This window comes from Citrus sinensis, chromosome 5 (assembly GCF_022201045.2).
Source record: "Citrus sinensis cultivar Valencia sweet orange chromosome 5, DVS_A1.0, whole genome shotgun sequence".
Classification (NCBI taxonomy): Eukaryota; Viridiplantae; Streptophyta; class Magnoliopsida; order Sapindales; family Rutaceae; genus Citrus; species Citrus sinensis.
The window spans coordinates 2,130,132-2,147,649 of record NC_068560.1 but is presented as its reverse complement, the minus strand read 5'-3'; the positions used below and the strand labels follow the sequence as shown (position 1 = coordinate 2,147,649).

Here is a 17,518-nt window from a genome sequence, read left to right as displayed (position 1 = left end):
AGCTCTCTAATAATGCTACCATGATTTTCATCGGTAAAATGGACAAGTTTTAATTTGGTATGAAATACTACAATCTATTACCTTGTGAGAGAAAGTTGTTGCAGAATGATAAAATAGTAAACAGAAACGATACAATTGTGATTAGAAAATTTGATTGATTGACAAAAATTAAGTCAACAAATATTTATGTATTGATTGATTGACAATTAATCTTTGCATTAATTGATTAACACACATGAAGACAATCAATTAATCGTTTTGATTTCCATCATTATATGATATTTTCAGTTCTGTGAATCCACTTAAATGAGTCATGCATGATCATCACGTAATTAAATAAATAAAAGCATCAAAAATTCAATCAACCAATTAAAAAATTATTCATTACAACATAAGCAGAAAGCTGCTTCAAAGAGCACACATTATCACTATTATTCACTCCAACAATATCATCAACAAGAATATCATTGGTTTGCATATCTAAATGAAGAAATTCAGAAAAAGAAAAGATAAAAAAGACAAATCGATGATGAAAGAAATATGAAATCATCATCAATTAAATTAAATAATTGTGCTCTCCTTGTTTCAATTTTCGCTTTGAACACTAGGATTACTAAGAGCCTTGATGGCTATGGTCACTGCATTTTTAGAAGCAATTTTCAAGTTCAAATTGACATGTTTAAGGTTCTGGTTCGATTTTGTATGCGTTAGCGCGAGAAACGCTCAGGTCGGCTTCCTCAGCTGCCGTTTTCGCGACGGCAAAATTGCCAGCCTTAGCTGGTCCAATTGCTTTGTTGCAAGCTTCTACAACTTTAATGTATTCACCAATGGAAGCCATGAACACGCTCTGTTCATAGCTGTCTCTGCTAATTTCATGCGCATTAGAATAGTCTTCCCTAGCTTGAATATCCCGTTCCTTCAGTACAGTTATTGCTACGCCGAGGATTTCATTTTGGTTTAATTTCAGCATCGGGTTTTAAAGAGAGTTTCGCGCTGATTGAGGCGACACAGTTGGCTCCGAATGGAACGTCGCTACAGGTTTGGTCAACCAGAAGATGATAATTGTAAACATTCTATACTATTGACAATAATAATGCCACAGCAATGTTGCCAAGATGAACTTCATTTTGATGTATAAGAGGAAAGAAAATGTAAGCATTGATTGATATATTGATAGATAGATGCTTGTAACGAGTGAGAGCTAACAAGGGGTGAGTGAGCTTTATAAAGGACTTGATTTGAAACGACTCGCCTCGAACTCCATGCAGGTCTATTTCATATCGTCTAACTTGGCTGATAATAATTTAATTCTACCGAAAATTCAGCAATTATTTCCCTTATAAATATAACAATCCCAAAATTACAAATTTATACAAGCACTCCTAACATAGTTTAATAGATAATCAGTTCCATCAATCAACCTTCTCAACCAAAATACCAAATAACACCCAAACGTCTCCAATATCAAAAGATTATAATATATCTGATTTCAATATATATTAAACATCTATAATCATCACATCATAATACAATTATACATTCCAAAATGAGATGATCAACATGCATAATATCATCTATTTCTCCTAGCACCATCACGTGGCCAAAAATTCAAAATAACTACAGTCAGTCAGTCGATTGGTGTACCTGCATCCTTTTACGGGGGGAAAATATAATAAAATAAGGTGAATATAAAAATTAGTAAGCTCAATGAGTGGATAACATCTTTTGAAAGTAACTTATTTTAAAGATGATCATATCTTTTCGACATACCAATTTTACCAATCTAGTAAGAACATAGTTAAATTATTTAAACTTTAAATCAAACAATTGTCATTGAAGAATACATTATATTGTACATAATACACATGAAAATCATATCAAAAGATAACATAGAATACTTTATTCTTAAATTGTCACTAAACAAGTAAATGATCTTGTCATACCTGGATCTCATATGGGCAGTGCAATGACATACTATCCGGGCACTGTCATGCCTAGAGCTACAAAGGATAGATTAATGAAGTGCTATCTCATATATATCATCATATCTCATCATACTGCATGCATAAAATAGTCCTTAAAAAATAAAAGCACCCAAGCACAAGATCCAAAGCTCTATGTGCACTCAAACAGGCCCAAAGGCCTCTATCTTATCTGTATCTTAAATCTCTTTTATTATCATACAGCATGCATAAGCCTCCAAAAGGCAAAAGCACTAAAAAGCACAGCTTATTAACCTCTCTATGTGTTTAGAGGAGCCCCAAAGGGCTCTCATCTGAGCTGTATCATTGTAACTAGAGGGAGAGGGTCTTGTCTCATGATTTTTTATAACAAATTTGTATACACACAGATAACACATTTTTAATCGTACATTAAGTCCTCTTTTCTTTCCATTAACATACTTTAAATTTACTTTTCTTTTCTTCAAAATACTATTATGCATTACTCAAAATCGATAGGGAAAACCAATAATCATAAAATTTTTAATAATGTACCAATGCGTAAATCAAATTTATTCTACAAATCATTAAATTAGAGCATTAAAATCTTATTTTGCAAATATGGTTTACTACACTCTAAAATCTTAATAAAATATGAAAATGGGTTTGCATATTTCACTCATAGTGACAATACTTAAACTCGACTATCGTTCATATCCGCGGCTTGTTTCTCACTTGCAGTTTCTCCTAATCAAGTTTCTCCTAAACAACATAATTACTTTTCATGAATGTGAAATACAACTAACCGCACGCAATGTAGTTCAAAATGAACATCTATCCACAACATACAACTCTTGTGTCCATAAAATTACCAAAATACCCTCGCATTCATAAAAAATAAATGTCAATTAGAAATGAATAAAATGATCCCAAACCATTTTCCTCGTAGTCCTCTTTCTTCAAAAGAATTTCATCAATTAACATTTATTTTTTATGCATCAAATATCCAACATATTATTTTTTTTTGTAAGAAAAATATATTAATTCTCGGTAGGCTTATAACGTTAAAAAATATTCATGTTTGCTTTTATTGATGTACAACGTAAACAAACAAATCAGCGCTTTATTGTATCCTGGATGCATATTTACTTAATCCATATGCATAACTCAATCAGTGGGAGCAAACAACGTATTAAGGAAAGCGATATTTATAACGTACTTTGAAGTGAACATTAATTTACTGCAGTTTATACTTTTTATTATATTAGATTCGTACCATTTTTATCGCCATTTTCTATAACCATAAATATATGTCCCCCACATAATTATCGCATCTTAGAAATTTGTAAATACCAATAATATCATTAGTCAATCATTTAGACACATCTAAGTATTTATGTTTAATTTATCTCTTAATTAAAACTAGACTCACACACACGTGTGTGTGTGTGTGTGTGAACTGTAATTAAATGTTGATACGTGTATTGCATACGAGCCATAAAGTGAGTTCCAATTTCTACTTCCATTTTCTAAATGTTAGGTAGATGTACATATCAATAGATGTACTAAGTAGGAAGCAACACCTAAAGATGGATTCTCTTTGCTGGGCGCTGATTTTTTATTTATTTAATTTTTTTCGAATTGCTCAATGATGCTTGGTCCACGCATGCCCAGTTCGTCAAGCAGACAAGCACAAGCATTTGAAGCTTGCTAAATTATTGATGGTGGTGGGGGACGATTTTTTGTTTTCACTTTAGTGTAATAAAGTGAAGCTTGCTAAATTATTGGTGGGGGGACAGTTTTTGTTTTCATATTAGAGTTTCTATTTGATTGATAACATATTAATGTGTTATTATTTTATTAAATTATATATTTAATAAATAAGTCGAATTTACTATATTCGGCTAAAGTTTTATTATAATTAATTTTGACACGATATTAATATAACATGATAGTTGGAATCACCATTGTGATTATAAAACATTGTAGTGTATTTTTAAGTCTTCGTTTGAGCATGAAAATTGAGTCAATAAATGAAGTAATTATATAAGAGAGACACAGAGAGAGAAACGTTTTGATTTAGCTATTATGACATTGAAGACTTGTAAAGCGAAGGTCCGTAGTAGATACATTCCATTTTCCTCTTTATTCAGCATTTACCCGGACACTGGATTAATGTTGCTTGGCCCTACAAATATCAACGTGCGATTTTATATTTATTGAATCTGGTAACAAGTGGTGGTGGTTGGTGATTGGTAAATTGCTAAATTATTAATGGGTGGTGGGCTCTGTTTTTATTTTCCCTTTCCTGGAATAAACAAGTGGAAGACTTGGTACATTCATTTTGCTTGACCCTTCACACTTTCTGTTCAATTTTCTCATTTTGCTTTTCAAAACTCAAAATTCTGCTTCTTTCTTTGCCCCCCCCAAAAAAAAAAAAAAGAGAGAAGAGAGAAAAAAAATGTCAATCATCGGAGAGGCAATCCTTACGGCGTCCGTTGATTTGCTGGTCAATAAGTTAGCTTCAGAGGGGATTCTGTTTTTTGCACGCCAAGAGCAAATCAAGGCCGATCTGATGAAGTGGGCGAATATGTTGGAGATGATCAAGGCGGTGCTTGATGATGCTGAGGAGAAGAAGACAACTAATCAGTTTGTGAAGAAGTGGCTTGGCAAGCTTCAGGACTTGGCTTATGATGTTGAAGACTTGTTGGATGAGTTTCAAACTGAGGCTTTCCGGAGGAAGTTGCTGCTTGGAAATGGAGATCCAGCTGCGGCTCATGATCAACCCAGTAGCAGTCGTACAAGAACAAGTAAGTTTCGGAGGCTCATTCCTACTTGCTGCACCACTTTTACTCCACAATCGATTCAGTTCGATTATGCCTTGATGTCCAAAATCAAAGAGATCAACGACAGATTTCAAGAAATTGTGACACAGAAAGACTCGCTGGGTTTGAACGTAAGTTCAGCTGGAGGGTCCAAAAAAGCCAGTCAAAGGCTAGAGACAACCTCTTTAGTGACTGGAGCCAACGTCTATGGCAGGGAAACAGAAAAGAAGGATGTTGTTGAACTGCTGTTGAGGGATGATTTAAGCAACGATGGTGGATTCTCTGTTATTCCTATTATAGGTATGGGCGGGCTGGGCAAAACTACTCTTGCTCAGCTTGTCTACAATGATAAGCGAGTGCAGGATCATTTTGATCCCAAGGCATGGACTTGTGTCTCTGAGGATTTCGATGTTAAGGGGCTAACAAAAACAATTCTAAGATCCGTTACCAAGCAGACTATTGATGACAGTGATTTAAATTTGCTTCAAGAGGAGCTGAAGAAGAAGTTATCTGGAAAGAAATTTTTGCTTGTTTTAGACGACGTTTGGAATGAGAATTACAATGATTGGGTTCGCCTCAGCCGTCCGTTTGAAGCTGGAGCGAAGGGAAGTAAGATTATTGTCACAACTCGTAATCAAGAGGTTGCAGACATCATGGGAACTGCCTCAGCTTATCAATTAAAAAAGTTGTCAATTGATGATTGTCTAGCTGTATTTGCTCAACATTCTTTGGGGTCAAATAAGTTATTGGAGGAAATTGGCAAGAAGATAGTGGCCAAATGCGATGGCTTGCCCCTGGCAGCGCAAACACTTGGAGGACTTTTGCGAGGAAAATATGACAGATGTGATTGGGAGAGAGTGCTCAGTACCAAGATATGGGAATTGCAAGAAGAGAGATGTGACATTATGCCGGCGCTGAGAGTGAGCTACTATTATCTTTCGGCACCTTTGAAACAATGCTTTGCGTATTGCTCATTGTTTCCAAAGGATTATGAATTTGAAGAGGGGGAGATAATTTTATTATGGAGTGCTGTGGGTTTCCTGGATCACGGAGAGAGTGGGAATCCTAGTGAAGATCTCGGTCGAAAGTTCTTTCAAGAGCTACGTGGAAGATCTTTTTTCCAGCAATCGAGCAACAGTATATCACGATTTGTTATGCACGATCTTATCAACGACCTTGCCCGTTGGGCTGCAGGGGAGACATACTTCACACTGGAGTATACCTCGGAGGTTAACATGCAACAATGTTTTTCTAGAAATCTTCGTCATCTGTCGTACATTCGTGGAGATTATGATGGCGTTAAAAGGTTTGAGGACTTGTACGATATCCAACACTTGCGAACTCTTTTACCAGTAACGTCGTTAAGTAGCTGGCCTGGATACTTGGCTTGTAGCATTCTTCCTAGGTTGTTCAAACTCCAACGCTTGAGGGTCTTCTCTCTGCGTGGATATCTCATCGCCGAGCTGCCGGATTCAGTTGGTGATTTGAGGTATTTAAGGCACCTTAACCTGTCTGGAACTGAGATTAAAACTCTGCCTGAATCAGTCAGCAAGCTTTACAACTTGCACACCCTTCTGTTGGAGGGCTGTCGACGACTGAAGAAGTTGTGTGCAGACATGGGAAATCTCATCAAATTGCATCATCTCAATAATTCAAATACAGATTCCTTGGAGGAAATGCCACTAGGAATTGGTAAGCTGACTTGTCTTCAAACGCTGGGTAATTTTGCTGTGGGAAAAGACAATGGTTCTGGGTTACGAAAGCTAAAGTCATTGATACATCTTCAGGGGACACTTAAAATTTCAAAATTAGAGAATGTAAAAGACGATGGTGATGCAAAGGAGGCTCGGTTGGATGGAAAGAAGAATCTTAGAGAATTATCGCTTAATTGGACTTGCAGCACCGATGGTTCATCTTCAAGGGAGGCAGAAACTGAAACGGGTGTGCTTGACATGCTCAAACCCCATAAAAATCTGGAACAATTTGGTATCTGTGGCTATGGAGGTACAAAATTTCCAACATGGTTAGGAGATTCCTCATTCTTAAATTTAGTAACACTTAAATTTGAAGATTGCGGCATGTGCACTGCCCTGCCGTCAGTCGGGCAACTGCCCTCTCTAAAGCATCTTACAGTGCATGGAATGAGTAGAGTAAAGAGATTGGGTTCAGAGTTCTATGGGGATGACTCTCCAATTCCATTTCCATGCTTGGAGACTCTTCGTTTTGAAGACCTGCAAGAATGGGAAGAGTGGATTCCTCATGGTTCCAGTCAGGGAGTTGAACGGTTTCCTAAATTGAGAGAGCTTCACATTTTAAGATGTTCTAAACTGCAAGGAACATTTCCAGAGCACCTTCCTGCATTGGAGATGCTTGTTATTGAAGAATGCGAAGAATTGTCAATTTCAATTACGAGTCTTCCAGCTCTTTGCAAAATGGAAATTGGTGGATGTAAAAAGGTTGTGTGGAGAAGTGCAACTGATCATCTCGGCTCACAGAATTCAGTGGTTTGTAGAGATACATCAAATCAAGTGTTTCTCTCAGGGCCATTGAAGCCGCGAATACCAAAACTGGAAGAATTGGGGATAAGTAATAGTAAAAATGAAACATATATATGGAAGAGTCATAACGAATTGCTGCAAGACATTTGCTCTCTCAAAAGACTGGTGATTACAAGCTGTCCCACACTTCAATCCTTGGTCGCGGAGGAAGAGAAAGACCAACAACAGCAGCTCTGCGAGTTGTCATGCAGACTTGAATATCTAAAATTGAGTAATTGCGAAGGCCTTGTGAAGCTGCCACAATCATCGCTCAGCCTCAGTTCCTTGAGAGAGATAGAAATCTGCAAGTGCAGTTCCCTTGTTTCCTTTCCTGAGGTTGCTCTGCCTTCCAAGTTGAAGAAAATTCAGATTAGCTATTGTGATGCACTGAAATCGTTACCAGAGGCATGGATGTGCCACACCAATTCGTCTCTCGAGATCTTGATTATTTTGTATTGCAATTCGTTGACATATATTGCTGAAGTCCAGCTACCACCGAGCCTTAAGCAGTTGGATATTTACAATTGCGATAATATAAGGACTTTGACAGTGGAAGAGGGCATCCAGTGTAGCAGCAGCAGCAGCAGAAGGTACACCTCATATCTTCTTGAGGACTTAGTTATTTGGGAATGTCCATCATTGACATGTATATTTTCAAAAAACGAGTTACCTGCCACGCTTGAGTCCCTTGAAGTTGGCAATCTACCTCCGTCTCTTAAGTCCCTTCGTGTTAATTTTTGTTCAAAGCTGGAGTTAATAGCAGAAAGGTTGGACAACAACACATCTCTTGAAACAATCAGTATTAGTAATTGTGAAAATCTGGTGTCCTTTCCCGAAGGGGGATTGCCTTGTGCGAAACTCAGGACGCTGAAGATATATGATTGTAAGAGACTAAAGGCCTTACCCAAGGGATTGCACAATCTGAGCACTCTTCAATACTTAACAATAGGAGGTGCGCTTCCAAGCCTTGAAGAAGAAGATGGCCTTCCCACCAACCTTCATTTTCTGAAGATTGAGGGTAATATGGAGATTTGGAAGTCAATGATTGAGCGGGGCCGGGGATTTCACAGATTCTCCTCTCTGCGAGAACTCATAATCAGAGGATGTGATGACGACATGGTGTCATTTCCACTAGAGGACAAAAGATTAGGGACCGCGCTTCCTCTTCCTGCCTCTCTAACGTCTCTGACAATTTTCAGTTTTCCAAGTCTGGAACGCCTATCTTCTTCAATTGTTGATCTTCAAAACCTCACTCAGTTGGATCTCGGGGATTGTCCCAAGCTCAAATACTTTCCGGAGAAGGGCCTGCCTTCCTCACTTTTGCGATTAAACATCGCGGGATGTCCGTTGATAGAAGAGAAGTGCAGAAAGGATGGAGGACAATATTGGGACTTGTTAACCCACATACCTTATGTTGTAATAGATTTTAAATGGGTTTTTTGATGACTGAACAGAGGATGGTTGAAATATTTTATAATTACTACTTTTTAAAAAAAAAATTGGGCGTGCTTGTGTATGTAATTTCAAAATTGAAATCTCAGTTGAAAACTAATTTAAATTAATATGGTTCGGTGTCGGTGATTCTTTATCATGTACATAAGGCCAATGGGTTTTCATTTTCTTTTATTCAGTTGTTGAAACTTTTTAATTAAACAACAAAATGCATTATTCAGTTGTTGAAACTTCATTTTCTTTTATTTATCCTTCTGCTGTACGATTATATATGCGCGTGTGTATATTCCCTTCATCAGACTTTGGCAAATATTATTTTGAAATTTTACCTGTTGGATATATAAACACTGGAGTGTTCTTTTTTAAAAATAGCATGATTGGAAATAATTAATATAAATGAAAATCAAATTATTATGATTGAATTTGCTAGATTAGCATTATTTCGTCTGTGTAATCTTACTTGTGAATTGTTGTTTGGTGATTATTTTAAATATTGTGCATATGAACGTTAATTATTTACACCGAAGGGATAACTAGCTGCCTCATGAGTAACAATATTAACACACGAGGACTGGACTGTATTACAAAATTGTTTAATTTAACTTAATAGTTTCTGTGCCATTGCTAATAATATTTATAAATATAATTTATCAGTTACTGAATATTTAGATTCATCAAAAACTGTTATAATTGGAATGAATCTTCATATTTAACACATCAAATATGAAAGAAGAAAGAAGGAATATCTTTATGAATCGGAGTACGACTCTTTTTTTTTCCTCCTTAAAATTCATAATAAGCTCTGGAGAAAAAGATTTTTTTTAATTTTTATTAATAAAAACCAAGCTCATTAATTCTTTTACTAATGTAGGACTAGGATTTATAAAACGTACTTTATTGTTGTTACCATTATTTCGTCTACGTATAATCTAAATTGTAAATTGTTAATATGCTGACTATTTTAAATGTTTAATATTTGAAAATTATTTACATTTTGTGTATGCGAGCGTGTGTCTATACACACACACACGTATTGACATATACATACGATGAAATTGTAATTATTTTGATCGTGTACAGGAGTAATCTCATTAATTTGCTGGAAGATCTTGGGATGTTGGGTGCTCTTTCTATTGTTATACAACGTCAGCTTATAATAACTATGATGCACTTTATTACAGCCAAAGTAAATTAAATTTGATTGAATTAATAGTAAACCGGCCATGATTTACTAAAAGCACTTTATTACATGATATGAGTGAAATGCAAGTTATGCAACCCAAGAGGGGGGGTGAATTGGGATTTTAAATTTTATGCAATACAATTCGCACAACAATTTAATCTACCGCCTTAATCAAATCAAAAACAATAAATTCAATCAAGTACAATATTAAAAGAGTAAGGGAAGAGAAAACGAACACAAGGATTTTTACGTGGTTCGGCTATCCCCGCCTACGTCCACGCCTCCAAGCTCACCCGGCTTGAGGATTTCACTATCCAAGCCTCCCAAGGCTTCAAATGTTTACAATTGACTTCCAAGGTGTCAATGAACCTTTACAACAAGAGATTATATCCCCAATCTCTTCACCCCAAGTGTTTCCCACACTTGTACACTCACAAATTGATGAGAAATGAAATTCACAACAATAAAACTCTCTTTAAGAGTGAATAACAAATTATAGCTCAATGATGATTCAACAAATGATGATTTACGAAATGGAAGCTCAATATATGTTATATGATCTTATATTTGCTTGTGTTAGTTCTTAAAATGAAGTTTGAGTTGAGTTTTTATAGTGAAAGCCCAAAAACTAGCCGTTATAGGCAAATTCCAGCGCTCAAGCGGTTAGCCGCTTGATTATCCGGCTAGCCGCTCAGGAACAGTAATATTACCGTTATTTTTGAATTTTGCTACAGTACTACTGTTCACTAAAATTACACTTTAGCCCAAAACTTTCTATAATTATACTATGGACCAAAACGTCAGAAAACTTTACAAATAGGTCCAATTTCAGAACTTCATAAAAATAGATGTCTTTCTCAAACTTTCTGAAATTATGATATGGCCCCAAAGATTTTCTTGTTTCACACAAAGGTCCTTTTCAACATAATACCTATATTTTTCAAAGTTCTCAAAATCTTTCACTTTAGTCCAAAATATTCATAAATTATAGTATGGCCCAAAACATTTCAAATGTTTGTAAAAACGTCCAACTCCGAAATTTAATACTTATTAAAATCAAAGATTTCAAATCTTAGCATTTAAGTCCAAATTACTTAAATTCACAAAATACTTTTCTTTATAAAAACAAAAACTTTTAGTTTATGAAAATTATTTAATTAAATTAATTTCTTGAGCTTCTCAAATGCTAAATCAAACATCAATTAAATCATACCGGCTTTACAAGAATTTATTGCACTAATTTGTTCGTTGAGCTCTAAACTATTCTTGATGTCGCCATTGTCCGTTGAGTGTCTTCAATCTTGATTTCACTTGATTTACTTGTATAAATATTATCCTTCAAAAACTAATAAAAATGTGAAATACAATATTTATTAAATCACTCAATACATATGTTTGTTATCATCAAAATTACATTATGTATAGCCCTTTAGGCTAACAATGAGAAAACAAAAAATGAAAAGAGAAAATAGTACCCCGCGACAAAGCCAATTAAATATGAAAAACAAATATGAAAAAGGAAAAGCAAACTAAGCAAACACATTATATTTCTCTCATTACGTTTCAACTTTAGTGGCCTCAATATCTGCACTAGAAGTTTCCTATTGCTAAGCAAACTAAGCAACAACGTTATTATGTTCTTTTAATGGCGTTGAACAGTAAAGTAGTTTCCTATTGCTAATTAAACACACAAGGGCTAGACTGCAATACAAAATTAATGCTCTATAGGCGAGTTCTTGAATTAATTATTTTTGTGTCATCGCTATTAATTTAAATAAATACAATTTATAAGTTATTGAATATTCGGATTCATCAAAACTGTTATAATTCTAAAAACTATTATAATTCTAAAAGATCTTCATATTAACACATTAATATGACACAAGGAATATTAATACTTTTTTTTTGTAATGAATAACATATGCCAAAGAAAAAGACTTTTTTTAATATATATTTTTATTAACAATAAACCAAGCGTATTAATTTCTTTTAGTGCTGTAGGACTAGGATTTATAAAAACCACTTTATTGTTGTTAATACATACAAGCCATCTTCAAAAACCCATCAAAGTACAATAAACAGAACATCCAAAGAGAAACATCTCACAACAAAACCAGGAAAAGATCATAAACGAATAGCACATCAAGCAAAGCAAGCACTTCTTCATTTAATCAATTACATTGAGCTTTCGTGGCGTTAATATCTTCACCGGAAGAATTACTAGCCTCTTCATCAATGTTGATAACCTTAGGCTGCAAGCTTTGGCACTGTGATCCTCACCCATTTTACAAATGAGCATTAACATGTTCCAACTCAGCACTCATTGTATTACTTCGACTTTTGTCCATCTCCCCCTTCAATGTCAACACAAAAGTCTGGCTGCCCAGTAATTTTCATTAAATATATCATCTACTGCAATTACTAGTTTTTACTGTCACTTGAGGAATAAAGGCAACAGGTAAACAATGTGCTGAGTTCATATCAGATATTTCATCATCCAAAAACTTCTGTCTTGTGTCTTAGACTAGTATGTGTGCAAACAAGGCAATAAGCACTATTACTTGTTCCAAGAATAGCAAAGAAAATCTGCCAAAAAATGACATCTTCAACTATGTCAAAAATAACACAAAAATCAATCAGAAATAGATCATACCTTGATTGCTAAACTTGTTAACCATTGCTTCGGTAAGTGTCTGGTTAGATGTTTGAGGCGAGGTGAAAACAATCGAAGAGCATTCACAATTGCCACACAGCTCTTGAAGGAAAGACAACATTCTTGAGAAACAAGTGGAGAAGAAAAGTTAGGAATGTGGATTGTTTTACTCGTATACAAAAGAAGAGAAAGAGGCAATTAAGCATCTTTAAGTTTGGCTAGCTTATTCATGCAGCATTCACAAACTGTCTTTTATAATTGAAATGGAGAGTGGAAAATCTACAAATAAAAATTGCAGGTCTTGATCCATTCCAGATCTCAAAAAGTTCTTCATTTTACACATACATCAATAAGTAAGTCAGGTGCAAATATCTCAGGTCCAGTATATATACGAGTACATCCAAACCCGTATGTTTACATAAAAAGACTAGACGAATAACAAGGACGTGCAGCGTAACTCACAGCAACAACACATTCCATGGTCAAGTTGGATAAACAGATAGATAACATGAGAATCAAGATTTCATCAAATCAAATAAATTGACAAATCCAAAAATACATTTAACTACTAGAGGGGACAGGATGCAAAAGGAATAAAGGACACCATTAGATAAAATTTCATATTACAGTATTTGTCCAACAGACATACGAAAAACCACAAAAACAATACAAATTATCACAAATAGCATGAAGTGGAAGTAGTCTGAAGAAATTCTAATGAGGATAACAGAAGACAAGCGATTGGTCCATAGAGCTCTACATATGGAGAATAAAAAATAACAAGATTGTTTCATATGTTATTTGTTACAAACAAGTAAATGACCAATAGATTCACTCCTAAACTAATATGAATGCTCCAAGTTCACATGCAAAGAAATTGAAATAATGCATCAGGGGAAACAGATCCTAGGACTTCACGTGCAAAGAAATTGAAATAATGCATCAGGGAAAACAGAATCTAGGACAGACAATACAAAAATTACTTGTCTAGAGAAGTAAAAAAACAGATGAGTGGTGAAGGTTTTCTCACATCAGCATTTAGTGGAATATGGTGGTACATTTTCATGAAGTCAGCAATCAGATTCCTGAATCTTTTGCTTCCAGCTGGTGGCTCATATGGGAAAAAGGAATGCTCCTTTAGAACACTGGCAAGATAAGCTAGGAATGGAATTTTCTCATCAGCAACCAAATCATATTCGAAAGATAAATCCAAAGAACTGCTGATCTCATGGAAGCCATTTTTCAGGAACTCAAAAATTTTCTTAACCTGTCCATAAATAAAAGTTGATATCATTTTAGCTCACTTCCCTCGTCAAAGCAATTACCAAGACCAAGCTACAAACATTAAGAAGTTGCAAGCTTTTCATATGGCTCAACTATAGCCTCTAAGACTATATATACAGATCATGAAGAATCTAGAAACATCTCACACTCACCAGCTGCCTTCTGGGTTTGTTGTAAGAAACCCAGAATTTTCCCGCCTTACAACGGTCAGTTAACAACCTTGAATCACGAGCTTAACTCGTGCTTCAATAAGTGACCAAAACAACTGCTAAATCCGTATAAAGTATGTCAAATCATGTGAAGAACATGTGATTCACTTACTGCAAGTAAAAGACAATACACAGATGTCATATTCTCCTGTTTCATCCAGAAACCAACAGGGCGTGCACAATCAAGGATACAAACCGACATGTCAGAAACTTCTAAAACTCATTTTTAAGCTCACAATTCAACACATCTCTTTTAGGATCCTTTTCGATAATTTTCAGTTTTCTGACAAATGCAACATAATATGGTCATGTCCTACAGTAACACAAAGCAAAAATGCAGCTTTTATATTTTTCATACTCAGCCAAAGTCGTTGAACATATAAATACTCATGTCTTCAGTGTTATTTATTAAATTAGCATGATTGGACATAATTAAAATGAAAATTGGATAATTATGATGATTGTATTAGTTAGCCAGATTGGTGTTATTTTGACTGATTATCAAGGAGAACATTCAATTATATATAATATGTCCTTTGCATTTTCTCTTTTAATTAAAATCATAAAAGGACTTGCAATATAGACCATGTATCTATTATGTTGTTTATGGGAGTGAATTGTTGTTGTTTTCGTGATTGTCAAATATTTTCTCTCTCACAAATGAAAGTGCACATGCATTACCTAGATGACAATTAAAAGACCAAGATTATACTCCCATCATAATTAACAACTGACAATCCAACATGATCCAGTGTCAATTAATTTTCAGTTTCTTATATTAATTTCTTTTTCAATATATATAACGGCAATCTCATGAGCTGAATATGTTAATTTCACTGTATTAGGCACCTTTGGGATATTTTATTAGGCACATTCTCGTATAGATGGATCATATTCTTGCACAAATTTCGAATAAACACACCAAAGAGGGACAGACTGCATCAGAAAAAGGAGTACTCAGTTGTCTTTACTTTCAATGAACTACTATGATGAAAATCTCCAGATATGAAATTAACAACTTCTTCTGTGATTCTTATTGTCATTATCAAGAACTTTATTTACCACAAAGGAGATGGAAACAGATGATATAAGATGCAATTGAACTTTGATATAAACGAAAATGCTGCTCTTCAGCACATTTCTTTGGTTGAAAATGATTCAACTATTAAATTTATGTATATAGCAAGAAGATTTCTTTTTTCCCCACCTCTTTTTGTGCATGATGAACTGTTAACACCTCTTGGTAGTAAATCAAAACAAGGTGAATCAAGCTTACCAGTGAATTCAAATTCTGTAGGCATAAAGAGAACAAACCAGATAATCAGAAACTCCTCTTTCGTAAATCTTCCCAACTCCCAAAAGAGCCTCAGGTCTACAAATTAAAGCCAAATATCAGCAAGAAACCGATTATGTAATTATCAAAGTATACATTAAGCTTTAGGTCACAGTTATGAAAAACCAGAAAAAAGTATGAAATCTTAACAATTAGCTGAGGCCAACAGAAACAACATCAAACATTGTGATTAATTATCTTCCTCAACTAACTCAGCAATCAAATGTCTATGTCTGTAAACATATAAGCTGTTTCTTCTCCCATCAATTAAACCCCAAAGAATAGAACTCCCACTATAAGGATTCCCTTCTCCAAATTGGTTCTCTTTTTCTTTCTTTAATACCTTTAAGCAGGTTTTCTTCGTTTTCACATTAGCAAATCTTAACATCAATTATTAAAATACTCCAAAGTACAGGGCAAGATTAGTGTTTCTTACAGAACTCGAATTAACTAAGAGAAGTTCATCCATTGAACTTTGTCCATGCACTGATGACAAATTTGCAGGAAACAAAACCATTAAAATCTTCGACTTATTATCGAATGATGTACGAACTTATTGAAATAAATTAACAGCGGTAATTATTTTAGTCTTACCTAAAATGCAAATTCTATCTACCATAATAGCATATTTTTACTAACACACATTCCACTCCCAAGTCAGCTTCAGATATTAATTCACTTCCTATTTTGATAGCACTAAACCTATGTATTATTCGAGTTAGGGTGAATAATTACACCAAAAGTAAACACTTAATCCTGATCTGCTTGATTGTCAAGAAACAGCAGGAAAAGGAGGGAAAGAAGCAAAAGAGAACAAAGTGAAAACAAAAGTCACTGGGCTCACAGAAAAAGACAAAAACATAAATTAATTTAAACTACGACTCCGACTTCATTTTTGCTTTCTTGGAAACTGAATCCTGAAAATGATCCACACTCCACCCAAGTTTTCTCAAGACACTCATTGGTTCCTCAGAACACCCAACTAAGGTGGACCCAACCAAAGTCTATTGCATTGTTGAATGAAAGTATGAAATCTTAACAATTAGTTGACGCCAACAGAAACAACATCAGACATTGTGATTAATTATCTTCCTCAACTCAACTAACTCAGCAATCAAATGTCTAATTCTGTAAACATATAAGTTGTTTCTTCTCCCATCAATTAAACCCCAAAGAATAGAACTCCCACTATAAGTATTCCCTTCTTCAAATTGGTTCTCTTTTTCTTTCTTTAATACCTTTTAAGCAGGTTTTGTTCCTTTTTACACTAGCAAATGACGAACATAAACATCTATATCTCTAAGTGAAAAAATATTTGTTCAAAAACTCGAAAACCACTGCAAAAAGGAAATGACAGAGGCCCAGTTGAAATAGAGGCTTCATCTCTCGCCCATTCTTGCCACCTAGCAGGAGTCAATGGAAAAAATCTCTTTCATCGCTTCCCTAGCTTGTCTCAGCTTCTCTATCTCACCCATTTTTCTCAAAACCTTTATATACTAAAGAAAAAAAAGCCATTTTTTATCGCTAACCAATTAAGAAAGAACAAGTAAATGGGTGTCCACAAAATCACGGAATAAGTATGCGTATTGAAGTTACTTGAACGTGGGTGTCGTAATTGGAAGGTTCATTGGATAGCTGATACTCTAGTTTTGAAGCTCCATGTTCTGTTTTGCTTCGTCTTCTGAGTCAGAATCCGAGTCGGAGTCAGAGGCATCGCTCGAGTCCAAAGAGTTGTCTTTTGTTTTTGTTTTAAGGTTTTGCTTAACATTGGGCATGGCCGCATCTTCATCATCATATTCTTCTTCTTCTAGGATTGTTGTTAGGGTTTCTTCTTCGGGTTCCATCTTTTGAAATTTGAACTCTCCTCACTCTGTTTCTCCCGTTCAGTGACTACTGGTTTCTTAACTTTATGCAAATTTTTTTTTCTTAACGAGAAAATGATAAATACGTGGAGTGGAACAATTTTGTTGACATCCCTCGATTTTGATTAAAATACAAATAAATTCATTTATTTTTGGTCAAATTAATGAATGCAACGCATGTGTCTGAAATAAGCACTTGCCTGTGTTCTTATCATTGCAATAATCACCCTAATTTTCTCC

General features: G+C 34.9%; 2 protein-coding genes across 10 annotated transcripts in view; one reads left to right on the top strand and one right to left on the bottom strand.

The window, feature by feature from the left end:
* The first annotated feature begins 4,190 nt into the window (after nt 1–4,190).
* LOC127902564 (putative disease resistance RPP13-like protein 1) overlaps nt 4,191–17,518 on the top strand; it is a 121,153-nt gene continuing 107,825 nt past the window's right edge. Inside the window, exon 1 of one of the 2 annotated variants that reach the window (XM_052442026.1) lies at nt 4,191–7,638. In XM_052442026.1, the coding sequence (XP_052297986.1) occupies nt 4,402–7,638 (3,237 nt within the window). In that variant the 5' untranslated portion in view covers nt 4,191–4,401. The remainder of the gene's footprint in view (nt 7,639–17,518) is intronic. The other variant, XM_052442022.1, reaches the window with a different exon arrangement.
* LOC102623306 (methionine S-methyltransferase-like) lies at nt 11,921–17,332 on the bottom strand. 8 transcript variants are annotated; one of them, XR_008054962.1, is made up of 6 exons: nt 17,013–17,332; nt 15,360–15,455; nt 14,027–14,194; nt 13,621–13,857; nt 12,591–12,712; nt 11,921–12,312 (listed from the first exon to the last, which is right to left on the bottom strand). XR_008054962.1 is itself a non-coding variant. In XM_052442036.1 (4 exons), the coding sequence occupies exons 1-4, from the start codon at nt 17,042–17,044 to the stop codon at nt 12,674–12,676; spliced, it is 366 nt and encodes a 121-aa protein (XP_052297996.1). In that variant the 5' UTR covers nt 17,045–17,332; the 3' UTR covers nt 11,921–12,673. The 8 variants fall into 8 exon arrangements, 1 of the variants encoding a protein (XP_052297996.1); XR_008054961.1 differs by having other exon boundaries at nt 14,027–15,019; nt 15,398–15,455; XR_008054963.1 differs by having other exon boundaries at nt 15,398–15,455.

What these genes read in the sequence shown, in the direction of transcription:
- LOC102623306 (XM_052442036.1), bottom strand. Translation starts at nt 17,044, where the DNA reads ATGAACCTTCCAATTACGACACCCACGTTCAA. An exon ending in ATTACGACACCCACGTTCAA is followed by an intron (nt 15,456 to 17,012) that starts GTAACTTCAATA and finishes TTTAATTTGTAG; the next exon opens with ACCTGAGGCTCTTTTGGGAG. An exon ending in ATATTCCACTAAATGCTGAT is followed by an intron (nt 12,713 to 13,620) that starts GTGAGAAAACCT and finishes TTGTTTCTCAAG; the next exon opens with AATGTTGTCTTTCCTTCAAG.